Raw genomic sequence first — 15,604 nt, forward strand, 5'->3', positions numbered from 1 at the left:
CCATGGGGTGTGTTTGTGAACTTACCCCATGGGATCTCATGCTACAGTCCAAGTTTGACACTACTGCAGAGGGAACAACAGCAAGGGTAATAAGCAGTAACAAAACCTCCTGCCCCCAGACACTGAAGCTCATACAAAATAGGTTCAGCCCACCTCCAGGCAGAAGGGTAAGACAGCGGGAAAGGGTTGGGGTGAAGGAGACATGTCCTAAGGAACCTGAGGTGTAGCTGGGGCTGGCAAGAGGAGGGGGGTCAGGAGAGGGGATGGGTGCACACAGCTTCTGTGCTACAAGAAAATCCAGAGTGCTCTTCCTTTTTGGCTTTCAGAAGATGGCTATTAGTTACTGATGTGCAATATCGTGTTCTTCTAGAAACAGGAGAAAAGCAGCACCTTCAACAGGAACAATGAGAGGGAGGGGCAAAGACAACATAAAGGATTAGAACTGTTCAAAAATTTAAAAAAAAATGAAATTGATATTTGAGAACTTTACTGCTTTGGGTGCTGAGAGTTAAAGTGTGTCCAGTCTCCTTTTCTCAGGGACTTGAATGCTAACAATGGCAAATATTTAAACAGTATGTCTACATGACAAGCGCTGTGCTAATCACTATGTGAATTACCTAGTCTCATTTTCACAGCAACCTCATTTTGAAAATTAGAACTGATCCTCAGAGATGTTAAGTAAATTTCCCGAGCATAATTCATGTGTGGCAGAGTCTGCGTTCAGGACCACGTGGACCATGCCTCACTCCCAGTCACTTGAGTGACATATACATAGAGCCTGGGCCCCAAGCAGGACAGTGCCTAGGTTCTAAGAGATACAGCACAGGAAGTCAATGCTGCCCACAATGAGATGCTCAGAAATGGAAGCTGGACCCTAAGGGGCAGTCGGCGGAAGGTGTAGGGACAAGACATCAAGGTGACTGATGGGGGACTTTGGTGAACACTCGAGAGAGAGACAGGAAAAAGGAAGAGAGAAAAATGGAGGGGGGGGGGATGTTGTATAAAACATCATATGACAAAGTAAAATGGAAAACTGACAGCAGAAAGGAAGGGTGTGGGAAGACGCCACTGACTAGCTGTGTTTACTTCATGAAGTGATTACTTCATCATCTTCCTCTTCTTCTTCTTCTTCTTTAGATTTCTTTATTTATTTGAGAGAGAGAGAGAGATTGTGGAGAGGAGAAGCAGAGGGAGAGAGAAACTCAAGCAGACTGCATTGAGCCCAGAGCCCAACGTGGGGCTCAATCTCATGACCCTGAGATCACAATCTGAACCCAAACCAAGAACTAGTTGCTTAATCGGCTGCACCACACAGACACCCCTGAAATGACTACTTTTTTAGACCTTAGTATCCTCTTTTGTAAAATATAAGTCACCAGAATGGTGAGTAGCTATGAGGATGGTGGCCTTAAACTTCCTCTCAACTTGAACAACCTTTAGACTGGTTTCTTCCAGAGGATCATTCCTCTACCTCCTTTTCCTTAGAGCATTTCTGCCCCTTTATGGTGTCAACCTTTTCATTAGCCTAGTAACTCTTTTACAGCCCAGGTATGTCTTTGTTGAGGACTCAGGAGTATCTCTTTGAAATGTAATAATCAAGAGAACTAGTGCCCTTGTCTGCCAGTTTCTGTGGGAGGGGAGAAAGAAGATTGACTGTGATAAGCACCAATCAGCAAAGACGACTTAGTTGGATTCACCAACCACTTGTCTACTTTTCCCCAGTGCTTTTCCAGTAGTTCACGGAGGCCCTTTAAACTCCCCTGCAGTTCCTTAGCTCAGGGTTGAGTTCAGTCTTTCTCCCCTATTATAATAGTCTTGACCCTTATTGCAATAGTTATGAATAGAATCTTCCTTGTCTGTTTATCTTGTCTGATGCAATTCTTCTTTTATAAGGACCATGAACCATAAGTATTTTTCCCTGAATTAATAATTCAACAAAATATTTCCAGATCCAGGGGTCAGAAAATTCAGTAGAATGACCTAAAGCTTCTGAAATTACAAGGAGAGAGAGAACATCCAGGCTGCATTAGTGCTGTAATGAAAATAAACACCAAGAAGAGGAAGTGGTAGAGAGATGAGGTGGCTTGCATTGGCTCCAAAAACACTCTGGATGGAAGGTAGACAAGAAGGTGACAACAACAAGAACGTGCTTGGATCCTGAAAACAAAATACCACACCAGGTAAATTACTAAAACAAAACATAAGTATATCTTATTTCTCCAGAGCAGTTGTTCTCAAAGCATGGTTTGAAAACAAGCAACCCACGCTGCTTCCTATGCCGCTGCTGTCGAGAACCCCTGCTCTGGAGATCAAGAGAGAGGATGGCAGTAAAGCAATGTCCTTTGAGCAGGGTGGAAAGAAATAGATGTCATACTCATTTCCCAACCTCATAGCTACCACCAAGAAGCAGCAGAGGTTACGGTACAAGCACTGTTCCTGTCCTTCCACGAGGAGAATGTCAATACAAAATGATGTCATCTACCTCTAGAGCTGTGTGTTGGACATCTGGTAGGTGACCATCCCTAAGCTCGGTGTCAGGGATACGTCAAGAGAAAGACAGCCCAGGCCTTCAGAGCAAGTTTGAAGAGGCTCAGACTTCAGAAATAAGCTTCTTCCAAAATGTAGGAAAGCATGTTCCCACCTGGAGAAAGTCTCATCATTATCTATTTAAAGCTCAAACCTATGTAATTAGAGGAGGAGAAGAGTAACTTAAATGTCACAACTCCAGGCTTGGTTTCTGAAAGGTCAAAAAAAAAAAAAAAAAAAAAAGTTTGCAATTCCACTGCGAATAATGAGGTAAAAAATTGAAAACTTGTGCTGTTCTGAAGATCCATGACAGCAAAACTGACAGCTTTGCTTCATAAAACCATCTTGGGAAATTGTAAGCTTGTTTTGACATTCTATCTTGATCGCCTTTAATTTTTTTTTTCCTTTCCGTTCCTGCACCTTGACAAGCTTTCAAAAGGAGACACTTAGATTAAAAGGGGAAAAAATGTCTGAAGCACTTACAATTTCTAATCATTCTTCAAAGAACATGGCATTTTAGCATTCTTGAAGTGTTTTAAATGTTTCCAAAGAGCTTTTCTTCGGAAGTGATTGGGGGGTTGGTGTATGGAGGATGACGATTAATTTAAAAATCTTAAGTGCTCTTTTGGTGTGCTGGAATTTTTAAGTACACCATTTAAGGTCCTTGGTTTCTGCATTTTAAGGAGATTTAAAACTATTTAACCTTTCTTAGTTTACAAGAGCTCAAGTGCACCACAGTGGGTTTTCTTGACTTCAGTTGCTGCAATAGTGGGATAGAAGAGCAATTAATTAGAGTAAGACATCAAGAATTCACCAATTGGTGATACAACAGAAGGCAGAAGGCAGTGTGAGCCCACCTGAATCTTTCCAAGGAGCAGGAAGTGTGTATATATGTAGCAGTGGTTGTGACTAAATGCTATTAATTTTCTGCCTGTGTAGGAAAACACGAGATAATTTCTTAGGAGCATTTTCAACAACATAATTACGTTAAACCATTAGCATAATGAGTCTAGATTTCACAAAGAGTGCCCCCTTGCGTGAGTGTGAAGCTTGGATAGGAAAGTATTCACACTAAGGACAACCCATGTCTATTCTCTGGTTGGTGTTGGCCATACGCCATCCCTCTCCCTCCCTGCCCTGTATCCCCAGGTCTGTGAATGCACCCCCATTGTGTCTGACACCCAGGGCGTGTCACTGAATCGCAGCTCTCAACACCCACACTAACTCCAAACTTCTGAGGCAAAATCAAAATCAAACTGAAACATTACAAACTATCACCCCAAAATGAAGCTCATGGAGAACTACTGAATGGTCATCTGCCACCTTCTGGGGATTCTAAGGGATATTTTGATTGAGAACATCTGAAAATAATTTAAAAACAAGGGTGAGGGAGCTGGAGACAGAGGAGCTAGGGATGCAAGACCATGATGGAGAATTTTTGGACTCATATGAACCCACGGTATTGATGCCTCCATCAGTCTAAAGTTGTTTCCACGTCATGGTTCTCATTAGCTCTCACCTCCCAAAGACTATCCATGCAAACCTGAACTACTTATCTCAAAAGATCACTATTCATTTAGAAGAAAACACAAGATTAAAAAAAGAGATGCCTGCACCTGGCTACTTGGAACTCTACATCTTCCTGAGGCTCACTTTCCTTATCTGCAAAGCAGGGATGGCAGCATTAAATGGCAGTAATAAAAAGAAACATGAACTTGTGTTTATTGAGGGCTTTTAACTGCCAGGTATTATTCTAATTGCTTTGTGTGTATTAACTCTTTAATTCTTCAAATAACCTTGCAATATTCCCATTTCTCAGAGGAGGAAACCAAGACTGGCAAACAGGTTAGATAACTTGCCCACAATCATATTAACAGCACCCCAAAGTAGCAGCCCAAACTATTAACATTATAATTACCTTAGAGTGTGGTTTTAAGAAACTGATCAAAGTCATAAATCAAAAAACAATAGCTAGGTTTGTTAACTAGTTACCATGTGCAGGTGCCTTGGTAACCATTTTTATACAAATAATTGAACCTTAACATACAATAGTTATGTTAGTTAGAGGGTGTGGGGGTAGCATCATATTCTATTATAACCTATGTTTCATGGTGTGAAAGCTGAAATGACATGGGGTCACTTATGTCAAGAGGTTTTCAAATGGAGTCAGGAGACCATTAAGGAGATGGGTATTTGACACATCCTCACCTGCAGAACCATGAACTTTTGAACTGGGCCAAACTGCAAATATGGCAAGGACTGAGCTCAAACACCTGCAACCTGCTACAGTTAAGAGAAGCCTTAGTGATAGCCTTTGAAACCAGTTATAGTCAATCAAGATCAGCATTGTGCCACCAACACCAATCAAAAATCCTTCGTAAACGATGTATACAAGCATACCCTTTTTGCTTTAAAGACCCATGACTTTTTTTTTTTTTTAATGTTCAATTAGCCACTGCATAGTATATCATTCGTTTTTGGTATAGTGTTCAACGCTTCATTAGTTATGTATAAAACCCAGTGCTCATCACAACACGTGTCCTCCTTCATACCTGACTTTTGTTCCCAAGTGGGACACTATTTGGGTTGCTATCCATATCTGTGTATCCCGAATCACAATGCTTTGATCCCGAATAAATTCTCTTGCTCAATTATTGACTCCTGACAATTTTAGGTTGACAACAGGTAAGGAAAGTGAAGATTCGAGAGGTTGGTAATTTGAATAGACAGGGTTGATATTTTCATTGCACCTTCTGACTTCCCAGGTATCCCAGCAATTAATATCATCATCATTAATTTACTGGAAGCCAGAGGGAATAATGACTGTATGGGTTGGGTGGAACCTAGGAAACACAACAGGACATAAACCCATTCAGTACTAACTACCTGCTTTGGACAGCTTCCCGGTACTCCTGGTACTGGATGTGCTGTCACCCCGGGTCAGCACCGTGATGCCCCCAAAACTGGCCGTCTTGGTCATGGTGGGCTTGAGATTGCGGTTGGAGCTATCTGAGTCTGTGCTGCTCCAGGCCCTCTGGTGGTCCGACCACTTGAGCTCATTCTCTGAGCTGCTCTGTCGACTCCCGGATGTTCTCCCCGAGCCATCCCTGTTGCCCCTGGAGCACAGCCATAGGAAAGATGCACAGGGACAGTGTTACATTCCACAAGTGGTGTGGACACAGAATGGGACCTTTCTCAGAAGAGCCGTCTACACAAGACCCTTCTTGCAACCCTTTCCGTTAAGCCTGTTGCCTCACAAACAGTGTCACAGATAGCTCGTTGATGGGCAGACAGATAACATACCACACATAATGCGCATGTTTACAAACAGAAAAACCAAACCTAGAAATGTCACACTACCCCTCTGCCAGTGAAGGAGAAACAAGTAGAAAAAACATGGCATAAAATATAGTTGTTAACTTCTCTTGTGGAGGAGAAAAGAGAATAGATTCTCCCAGCCCAAGTCAACAGTGAATCAAGGTTTGGGAACCATTATGATCTTGAATGATTCTGAAGTGACTCCCACTGAAGACAGGTTTTGTCTGTCCCTTTAGCATTAAATAACGGACCATGGGAAAATGCACAAAGAGGCAGCGAAACCATTTATTATTTTCTAACTTGATGAGATGTCTATCTGAATCCATTAAGGTTTTGACAGCACAGAAATCACAGAAATTACTCTGTTGACCTAGGGTGAGAGTTTTGCCTGGTGAGTTTAACCTTCATGGGCAGAGGAAAGCATCTTTTAGTGCTTTTCACATAGAAAAACTTGTGATAATAACAATACCAGTGTAAACACTACACTGACATGAAACTTTCCAAGGGGATCAATGGAAATAACAAAACTCCATAGGTGAAAGAACCTGTTGGTTCTAAATACAAATTGAAAAAGTGAATGTATGGGAAGAGATCCAATAGGCAGACGTGATTTCTGAATACTCCAGAATATCTCTAAGTAGGACACAAAATCACATGTGTTTTATAAAGAAAGTTGATGAAATTTGCATTTTCATTGGTTTCCAATCTGCTTAAAGAGGAACTTAGTGAATATTTTCAAAGCTTTTCCTGCAAGTTGGAAATAAGACATGATTAAAATACTCTAAGATTCTCATGGATTATCAGTAAGTAAAGGGGATGTAAATAGTTGGCAATAGATACAACCTCTAATTTCATTATCACAAAGCAACATGACATGTTCAAGTGTTGATCCTAATCTCACAGATGTGGTCAGTGGCTTTGTTAATAGATATTCTTCTAAAGACAATGATAGGACCGCAAAGATGTGAGGAGTGTGTGCATCTGATTGAAACTCACCAACCGAATTGTGCAGAAGGCACACAAAATTTTTTGTGTTTGTTTCCATTTTACCTAATAAATTTCTCTTTTGTTCTATGAGAACTTGAGAAGCTAAACAGATTCAAGAGATAATAAAAATGAAATGGCTCCTCTGTGAAGGAACTTTGTAAAAATGAAGGGGGGACAGAAAACTCACAAAACAAAAGGCACTCAGCGCCCTGCTGTCTTGCATCAATGTTTTTTTATTTGTTTGTTTATTTGTTTTTTGTTTTTTACATTCTCTCTGTTAGCACCTCAGGGATGGCTAGAATTAGAAGGAGGATCTAAAAAAAGATCAGACTGTGAGTAGAAAGTATCACACACTCACCGATGGTCAGGTAGCTTGAGTTCTTAAAACCCTTTGAAATTCAAGAAAGCCAGAGGAGATGGGGTGGATGGGAAAAAACCAGCTTCTTTGAGGGTGCTCCTGCTCCATTCCTGATTGTTTTCAAGTTTCAAATTCAACTTTATTCACATTTAATTCTGATTAATTTGACCTGTCTTTGCCAAAGCCTGGCAATATCATTATTTAGCAACTGTGAATGCACCAGGGGGATGTGACAAAATCTCACTTGGAACTAATCTGGAATACTGCATATAGGAAAAAATTTAGGGTAGTCCTTAACCTCGATATACAAGATGCCTCAGAAGGAAGCTCTCCATATGCGGGTGATGATCATGAGCTCTGCTTGGGTTTCCCTCTCCCTAGCACCTCCATGAAAGGAAAGGCCAGTGTGGCTGAGCCCATCTGCAAAGGAGTGTCCGCCACTTTTCCTGGGTGCAAACTAGTGTCTTGGAGTTTGCAGGCTTCACTCTGGCATTGGGTAACTCCTCTAGACTTGTGCCACACCCTTGGCCAATAAGGTAATCTAAGGTTTCCTTAACTTCTTCTACCTCTACTTTCTACCATTTCAAATCAACATCCCAAAGTCAAGAGCTGTCAAAATCCGCAAAAGAGGGAACTTAAGTCGCTGCTTTAGTCTTAGCATTAATGAGATTCATAATAATGCATCTAATACTGATTTATGGATCTCTATTTATACACTGAAACAATATTTCATAACTCTAGCTAGTGATTAGTTGCCTTAGCACTGGCAAAGTGAGGTTCAGAATCGAATTTCGTATCTATTTGGGTGGAGAATCATAGACCTCATAGACAAACATAACCACAAGTGCCTTCCTGTCCATCCTAAGCCCAGTCTTGGTCCCTTCCTCCTGGAATCCAGGAAGACAATGGAAATGAGGTGTCTGGTCATCAAGAGGAGTTGGTCCTTGTGTATATAATGAGAATTTGATTCCAGAATAGTCATAAAGCACATACTTTAGGGTCTGTTTCGGTGCTGATTAATATAACTAACAACATTTATTTTCCTTCATGTCTGCACTTTTTTTTTTTTTTTTGCCAAGTTATATATGATGTATACTTTGAGTTGCTTTAAGTATTGTATGGATGTCCTTTGTGCTAAGTCATCTTCCCGAGTTTCTGTGCCTGATGACTTGGTGGGTGATGGCACTCATATTTGGAGTGACTGATCTGAGCAGATCCTAGCTCTGGCTAGGGACCAGATTTGGGGCTATGTAAAACCAATTGGCCTAAAGGGGAAGAACCCACATTTCATACATTTATTGGCTTAAACAAACCAGATTATGGTGTGAGTACATGAGTACTGGTAAATTCTTCTTGTTCTTTTCTCAATTTTCAAGGGGACAATGCAGAGTTACTTTTTTTAATGTAAAGTGTAATAATAAATGGTCTATCGATACAAGGGGAAAGCATTAGACTATGTAGTTCAACCTAGAAAAGTGAAAGACATTTTTAAAAAAACCTTTTTAGTTCTGCCAAAGTGTAAAGGGAATAATTAATCCAACTGTTCTAATTATGAGGTCTTAAGTTCACATTTACTACAAAAAGATACTTTATGAGCAACAATCCATTTACTTTCCTTGGTCTTTTCTTAATTCTAGGTGGGCAAAATGTTTTGTTTGTTTGTAAATGAGTAAGTTTTCTCTCTCCTACAACAGAGATGAATCCTAATATTCATAAAAGCAATAACATATTAAATATATCCATTACATATTGAATACCTTTATAGTGCTGTGTATCCTTTTTGCCCTATAATGAATATTAGAGGTATATTTAATAGGGTAGTGACATGGTTATGGTCCCTCTGCTTTCAAGGATCTTCCAGCTTAGTATGGAACTTAACATATACAATATTAATATATAATAAACACATATATATCCATTCCCCTTATCTTACACAGATCTTGATTTAAGTAATTCATTATAATTGGAAGCAATTGGCCTATAGGGGCCTGTACCTTCCCTTTGAAATAAAATCTATGCTTGAAAAACATAATTGAAGTATTATGATGGCCAGTAGTGGCTAAAAAAATCAACTACTCAAATACAGTTATCATTGGTGTCTTTTCCAATATCAGTCATGTATATATAATTGCAAACTATTAGAGGAATTTTAACTTGATGTAATTCACCAAAGTTGACTTGGGAATGTTAAATCAGTATGCTGTCAAAGTTAACCTTTGAGGAGAAAACAAAAATAAAAGCAAAAAAAACCTACCCAAAACAGAAAATCAGAGGAGGAACCTGAAAGGATTATGTACCAAGCAGTAATTCCCTGGTCCCATATCTCACATTATCTAACATGGCTTCAGCACCAACTCTGTAACCAGCTTTACAGGTATAACCAAACATATTTATTTCAAGAACAGATATTTTACACTAGTACACTTATATTTAACATTGATTCTGCCACGTAATCTGAAAACACAGTTTTAAAAAAGTAAACCATACCAACCGAAAGAGCTGTCTTTTCTTATAGGTCTCATTGCATATGTTACTGTCTTCCAAGAGCCTACTGGAAATGAAAAACATGGTTTTTATGATATAAAACCTAATGACATTAAATGCTCTATGCTAAATGGATGTGTACTCTTCTGCAACAGTCCCGCTCTTGCAAATCAACCCCGTGTACTATGTTTTATGTCCGTGATGTTGCATTTTGCAATAATAAATGAATGACAGCATTATTTTTCCCCTATCCTAGGATTAAGGCACTGATACTAGATAAAAAGGAAAGGAAGAGGAAATAGAAAGAAGGGAAGAGGAGAAGAAGATAAATCATTTAATAGACAATTAATTAAATATATTAGCTGTGATTTTCTTTCCTTTGGGCAATATTAAAGTTATCTCTTTTGTAGGGAGGGGCAGAATGAAATACTGACATTCCAGAAACAGGTATCCAAGAAATGTATTTATTTTTAATGGGAATCGATTCAGTTAGATTTCTGCTTTTTGGAAATATCAAGACTTGTTCATATATGCAATGCATGTTTATCACCAATTATGGTAAATATGAATATAATTCAATTTGAATCTAAGGGACACTTAAAGTGCATTAGCAGTCTTTTTATGCAAAATCCAAGTAAATGAATAAAATTTGGGCATAAGGCAGGGGAAAATTATTGACTGGATGACTAGGGAATAAGGCTTCCTACTAAACTGAATTATAAACACTCACTTCATCTTTTTAGTTAGAATATGGATCTTTGGAATGCTTCAGCATTATCCCTAGGATGTTAGTGCTCATGGATTCTTAAACTGTAAATAGGGAATATTCACTTAAATCTGTGTGGATTTTTGAGGATGTTTTTGAATGTCTTCTTTAGACACATTTTCTACTTTCATCTATTCTTCTAGAACAGGCTGTTCAGTGAGAGGGTTAGCTACTCAAAGATTTCTAACTGCTAATATTAAAGATAGCTTTTTTTCCCCCCAATCATCTCTAATGCCTGGTTAAAATTTTCTTTAAGTACTGGAATTTAATCAAACAGCCTCCATTTTAATCAGTTTTACAGGGGCACCCATTAAGCTGACACCTGAAATAAGGTTAAGCACCACTTTCTGAAGGGATACCATATTTCCATTCCAACTTGCCCACTCTGATGCACCTTAAATGTGATTAATACAGCTAATGTAGAATTCTTTAATTCCTCTTGAAAAGCTGCAATTAAATCAAGGGAGCATTTGAATATCTATGTCAGTTTAGGACTATTTCTTTAAGGTATATGTTAAATTTGAAAATCTTTGGCTCATACGCTCAAGACTTTGTATAAGTTGCATAACCCATTCATCACACAACAACTACCCCCCTACTAACTCCCAAGTTAGTAAATTTAGATCAGTTTAGATAGATCTCCAAGTTAGACTAATGGGTTGTTTAGAGTGAGAAACTTAAAACAACGTTATTCCAATTATTGTTTGGATAGCTATATAAAATTGTGGGGCATAAGAAGTGGCTAATGATACCCAATATACAAATACAATGAACAGCCTCATCCATAAGCCAATGAAATTGCAAGTTCATTTATGCTTTGTAATGCCTGGTAAAGGTAGCAGGAATTAGACCTCTGGATGGGCCAGAAGTCAAGACTTTTAATAAGGAAAATGTACAAAAATTATGTTTGGAAGTAACAGAGAAGTATTTCCCCAAATTAAATAGTTTTTAGGCATGCTAAATAACACATATGTGTATGCATATAAGTGTGTGCACATAGATATATGTATTTATTTATACATATATTCAAGCACACACTTATATATGGGATATATACCTATGAGTATACAGGACACACATGACAGACTTTGTTCCTCTACAGACATGAAAAAGCAAATTGCATTTTACCTGTTATCCACAAAAAGGCTTTCCTGGGAGCAAACTGACTGAAAAATAAAAAAAAAAGGCATTGTATCAGATGTTCTGGATGTGCTGAGGGATCCCAAATCCTTGCCTGCTTTTAAAACTACTTTTCCCCTCCAAGAGGAAAAGAATTAAGAAAAAAATTCACTATGTTTTGAAAAATGGAAATAAAAAGGGAAAAAAAAATGGTTAGAGTTAGACATGTACGCTATTCTCTTTCTCTTTCAGCACACAAGTACTTTTCCAGCAGGACATCTCCAGGTTACGGCTAGATTTAGCCGGTTCAGCATCAAGGTCAGAAGGAGAGAGACGTGAATGAAACTGTCTGAGAATCAGAGAAGTGTGTGACCATCGGATCCTGAGCTAGCTGTTTCTTCTGGAGCTGCAGAGATACAGTTCCCAATAACAGCCAGAGGACTGGTTCAAATCAAGGCAGAGCATGTGCTCTTAGCATGATCCACCTAAGGACGGGTGAGTCATAGAACCACAACCCTACAGTTATTACCTGGCAATGATAGACTCTCTTTACATAAACAGATTGACTGCAAGACTCTTAAAATTAAAGAGATGCCATCAATCAATTTGCAGAGGGCAGGCACACAGAAGTCAAGTGAGAACAAAATGAAGCTAATCAGAAAAAAAAGTAAAACCTATCTAATGTTTTGTTTTGTTTTTCACACAGAAAAACAATGACTCTTCTTAGCTTCCATTCCCCTAGCTATTAATTCCCCACTATCCTGTGTTTAGAACACATGTAGGGAAGAGAAAATTCCATTACTATTACAAGCTGGGGAAAGGCAAATCAAATTAAGTTTTAACAAGGAGAAAAAGCGATGTCTAAACAAAATATGGTGAGATGGCCCTCTAACATAGTGACTGTGTTTGGGAATTAACAAAAACCATTTTCAAAGTACTGAGTTTCTAACCATAAATATACATGCCATATTATATGTGTAGATTTTGTAAATGATGAATAAATGACCTGCTAAATGGTAAATTGAGACCTAACAGGTCCATTTTAAGAGAAAATAAAACCAAAGTAAATAAGGACCTTTCAAGATTGAATTTTTAAAAGATTAGCTAATGTAACCATTACCCAGAGAGGCAAGCAGGATATTGGTTTCTCCATACATTTTGTCGGAGAAATCATTTCCTTCCACTAAACCAAAGGGTTAGCTTTGGGCATAATGTGTTTTCCTCAGTGATCTGAACGTTTCAGAGGGCATCTCTAGAACCATTTCTATTTTAACCTTTGTGAATTTAATATGCATCCTGAGTATTAAGTGGACAAACATCTTATTTAACAACAGTAAAAACAAAAAGCCAGTTAAGAAACACCCTTTTCAGGAAGTATCTTCTTTTGACATTTGTATTTATCAATAAATACACTTTATGTACCACTGATATTATTCCTGTGAAGACATCTTTATAGTAAGTGAAATATCCCACTATCTTCATTTCCTTTAGTTTGGTTTTACTCTTGATTTGAGTCAAGCCATGGAATTAATTGTCTCAGGTGTATGTTATGAGCTCGATACTTTGTTACTGCTCAGCTCTTGTAGGTGGAAAGAAGTCAATTATGCTTATAATGTTCTGGCTGGGTTGTGGAATTACTGAAACTCTACTACTTGTTTGGAAGAGTTGATCAAAAACGGACCTCTTCAGACTCATTAATCCAACAGTATTTTGGGGAAAGCTAAGCTGCCATAACTCTCTGAATGAAAAATAAGGGACCTGCAAGTCAAAGATAACTTTCCCAAAAACATATCTCAAGAGTATTTTTCAATTTTTGTGCAAAGGTCTTAAAGATTTATCTCATGGTCCTTCCAACACAGTTTCATAAATAAGGCAGATATGGTTATGGGTTATGATTCAGTAGTTGATGAAAATAAACTTTAAAGAAGTTATTAATATAACTTGCAAAATTTAATAGCAGTGAAAGATAAAAGTGTCACAGTAATTAAGTGCAGTATTCAAAGCTGTCAGGTATATGCATTCTCAGATATAAAGGACTTTTTTTTTCTTTCTTTTAAGGAGAAAATGGTTTTGCCTAATGGGTTACAGAATTCTCTCCCACACCCCACCCCCAATCCAGGTGACATCACATGCCCCTCTCAAGGGTTGTCATGGAAGATGGATCCCAGTGCATGCTGGGAGACCACGGATGAACTCCTCCCAGAATCCCTATTTACACATAAATATCTTTCAGAAACGATACTCCAGGCAAAACATATCTTTCTCAAATATATTGCTTGAGCAATGTAACCTTGCCAAAGCCAGCAACATTGCATTGAATTAATCATAAAATAAGCCGAAATTCTTGCTAAAGGAAACAAGTTATAGTTCAAATATTTCTGACTACAAAAATACACTCATTTTTTATTTGAGAACTAAATTGTTGTGTGCCTTGACTTAATGACAACTTCATTCTCAAATAATAAATGTGCCTTATCTCAGGCTACTGTATTGAGATTATTTTTCTAGAAAATCCCCCCAAAATCTGCATATTTTGATTGTGGACCTAAGTAAAAAAACCACACATGCACACGCACACACACACATAAATTAGACACCAAGATATGTGAGTAAAATATCCAAGAGCACCACTAATTTTAAAATAAATTTTGATTTTGCTGATATGTAAGTACTGGGAATTATTTCTCTTTAACTATTGTAACTTCAAGTATAATAATAAAAAAAAACCCTCTACATAAATATGTCACTATTTGAACCTTTTTGAATGACTCCACTCCTTAAATAATAATTGGCAAGGGAAGCTGCTTTTACTTCCTCGGTTTTTAAATTACGAAGACACTAAATTAAAGGCCAGCTAAAAATGACATTAGATGCCTGTAACTTAGTTTCCTTATGCTGGATTCTTTGCATCAGTTTTATAATTGACTTACTATACTTGATTTCTTACTGTATGTACCTTAACAATGTGGGAAGTCCTATTGGTCATTTGGGAATCTGGAATTGTACAGATGAAGAATCCCTAAAGTGTTTTCTCTTTATGTGAGTGGAAAGCAAGGTGTGCTGCTCTATGTACTCAAGGAAGTTCACATTGCTATGTTATGTCCCTGCATTTGCATTAACAGAAGATTCAGTAATATCCTGCTAACACATCATGGCCCCCAATGATTCCTCCCTCTCAGTATCTACAACCAAGGTGTTTTGTAGTACCTCCCCCAGTGTACTCTGTGTGTCCAAACGAACACAGCGGGAGGGAAGGTATGTCAGCTCCAAGATGAGGTTACAAAAGCCTGTAGCTTCCATCTTGGGCTCTCTTCCTTTCTCTTGGGTCACTTGCTCTGGGAAAGCTAGTTACCAGGTGACAAAGATGCTTAGGAGCCTCGAGAGAGACCCACATAGTGGGAACTGAGATCTCCCATAGCCCGCTAGGAACCGAGGCCTGCCAAAACCCATGCAGGTGAGTTTGGAAGCAGACAACCGCTCTACTGAAACTTCAGACAACCGAAGCCCCAGCTGATGGCTTGACCGTAACCTCAGGAAAGACTGTGAGCCAGAACTGGCCAGCTAAGCCACCCTCTGCTTCCTGATCCCCAGAAACTGTGAGGTAACAAGCATTTTGTGTTATCTGTTTTAAGTTGTCAAATCTGGAGATCCGGAATTAATAACAAAACCCAGGGAACACCAGCCTAATGACTGCATTGTTCCTGCAGAGAGGCAGTGCTTTGGACTGGACATCTTTTTTCCCCTCTGAGAAGGTGGCTTTTAGCCTTGTAAAAGCGACAAAAACTTGTAAAACTATGATAAAAAATCAAGATCTTTACCTTAAAAAATGTACCTACACTCATGTACATAATATTTTGTAGATGATGTTGAGGAATTTGTTTAATCTCTGAAGACTTTCAATGAGTGTACTCTGGGTACAGGATGCCAATTAAAAAAACCCAGCCCCGGGAGATCAGGGGGAAAAGTAGGGCCAGAAACAGGCAGGTGTCTCACTTGAATTAATAACCCCAGAAGTCTTGGCCACCAAAGAGCTCATCACAGCAGCT

General features: G+C 38.6%; 1 protein-coding gene across 22 annotated transcripts in view; it reads right to left on the bottom strand.

The window, feature by feature from the left end:
- Positions 1-15,604, bottom strand: part of ARPP21 (cAMP regulated phosphoprotein 21) — a 154,032-nt gene that overhangs the window by 66,243 nt on the left and 72,185 nt on the right. For 11 of the 22 annotated variants that reach the window (XM_047741205.1, XM_047741336.1, XM_047741301.1 and 8 more), the window contains 3 exons: positions 11,568-11,605; positions 9,681-9,740; positions 5,410-5,642 (listed from right to left, as the gene is read on the bottom strand). In XM_047741205.1, coding sequence (XP_047597161.1) covers positions 5,410-5,642; positions 9,681-9,740; positions 11,568-11,605 — 331 coding nt within the window. The remainder of the gene's footprint in view (positions 1-5,409; positions 5,643-9,680; positions 9,741-11,567; positions 11,606-15,604) is intronic. The other 11 variants (XM_047741354.1, XM_047741258.1, XM_047741317.1 and 8 more) reach the window with 5 other exon arrangements.

This window comes from Lutra lutra, chromosome 1 (genome assembly GCF_902655055.1).
Source record: "Lutra lutra chromosome 1, mLutLut1.2, whole genome shotgun sequence".
In the NCBI taxonomy this organism is placed as follows: domain Eukaryota; kingdom Metazoa; phylum Chordata; class Mammalia; order Carnivora; family Mustelidae; genus Lutra; species Lutra lutra.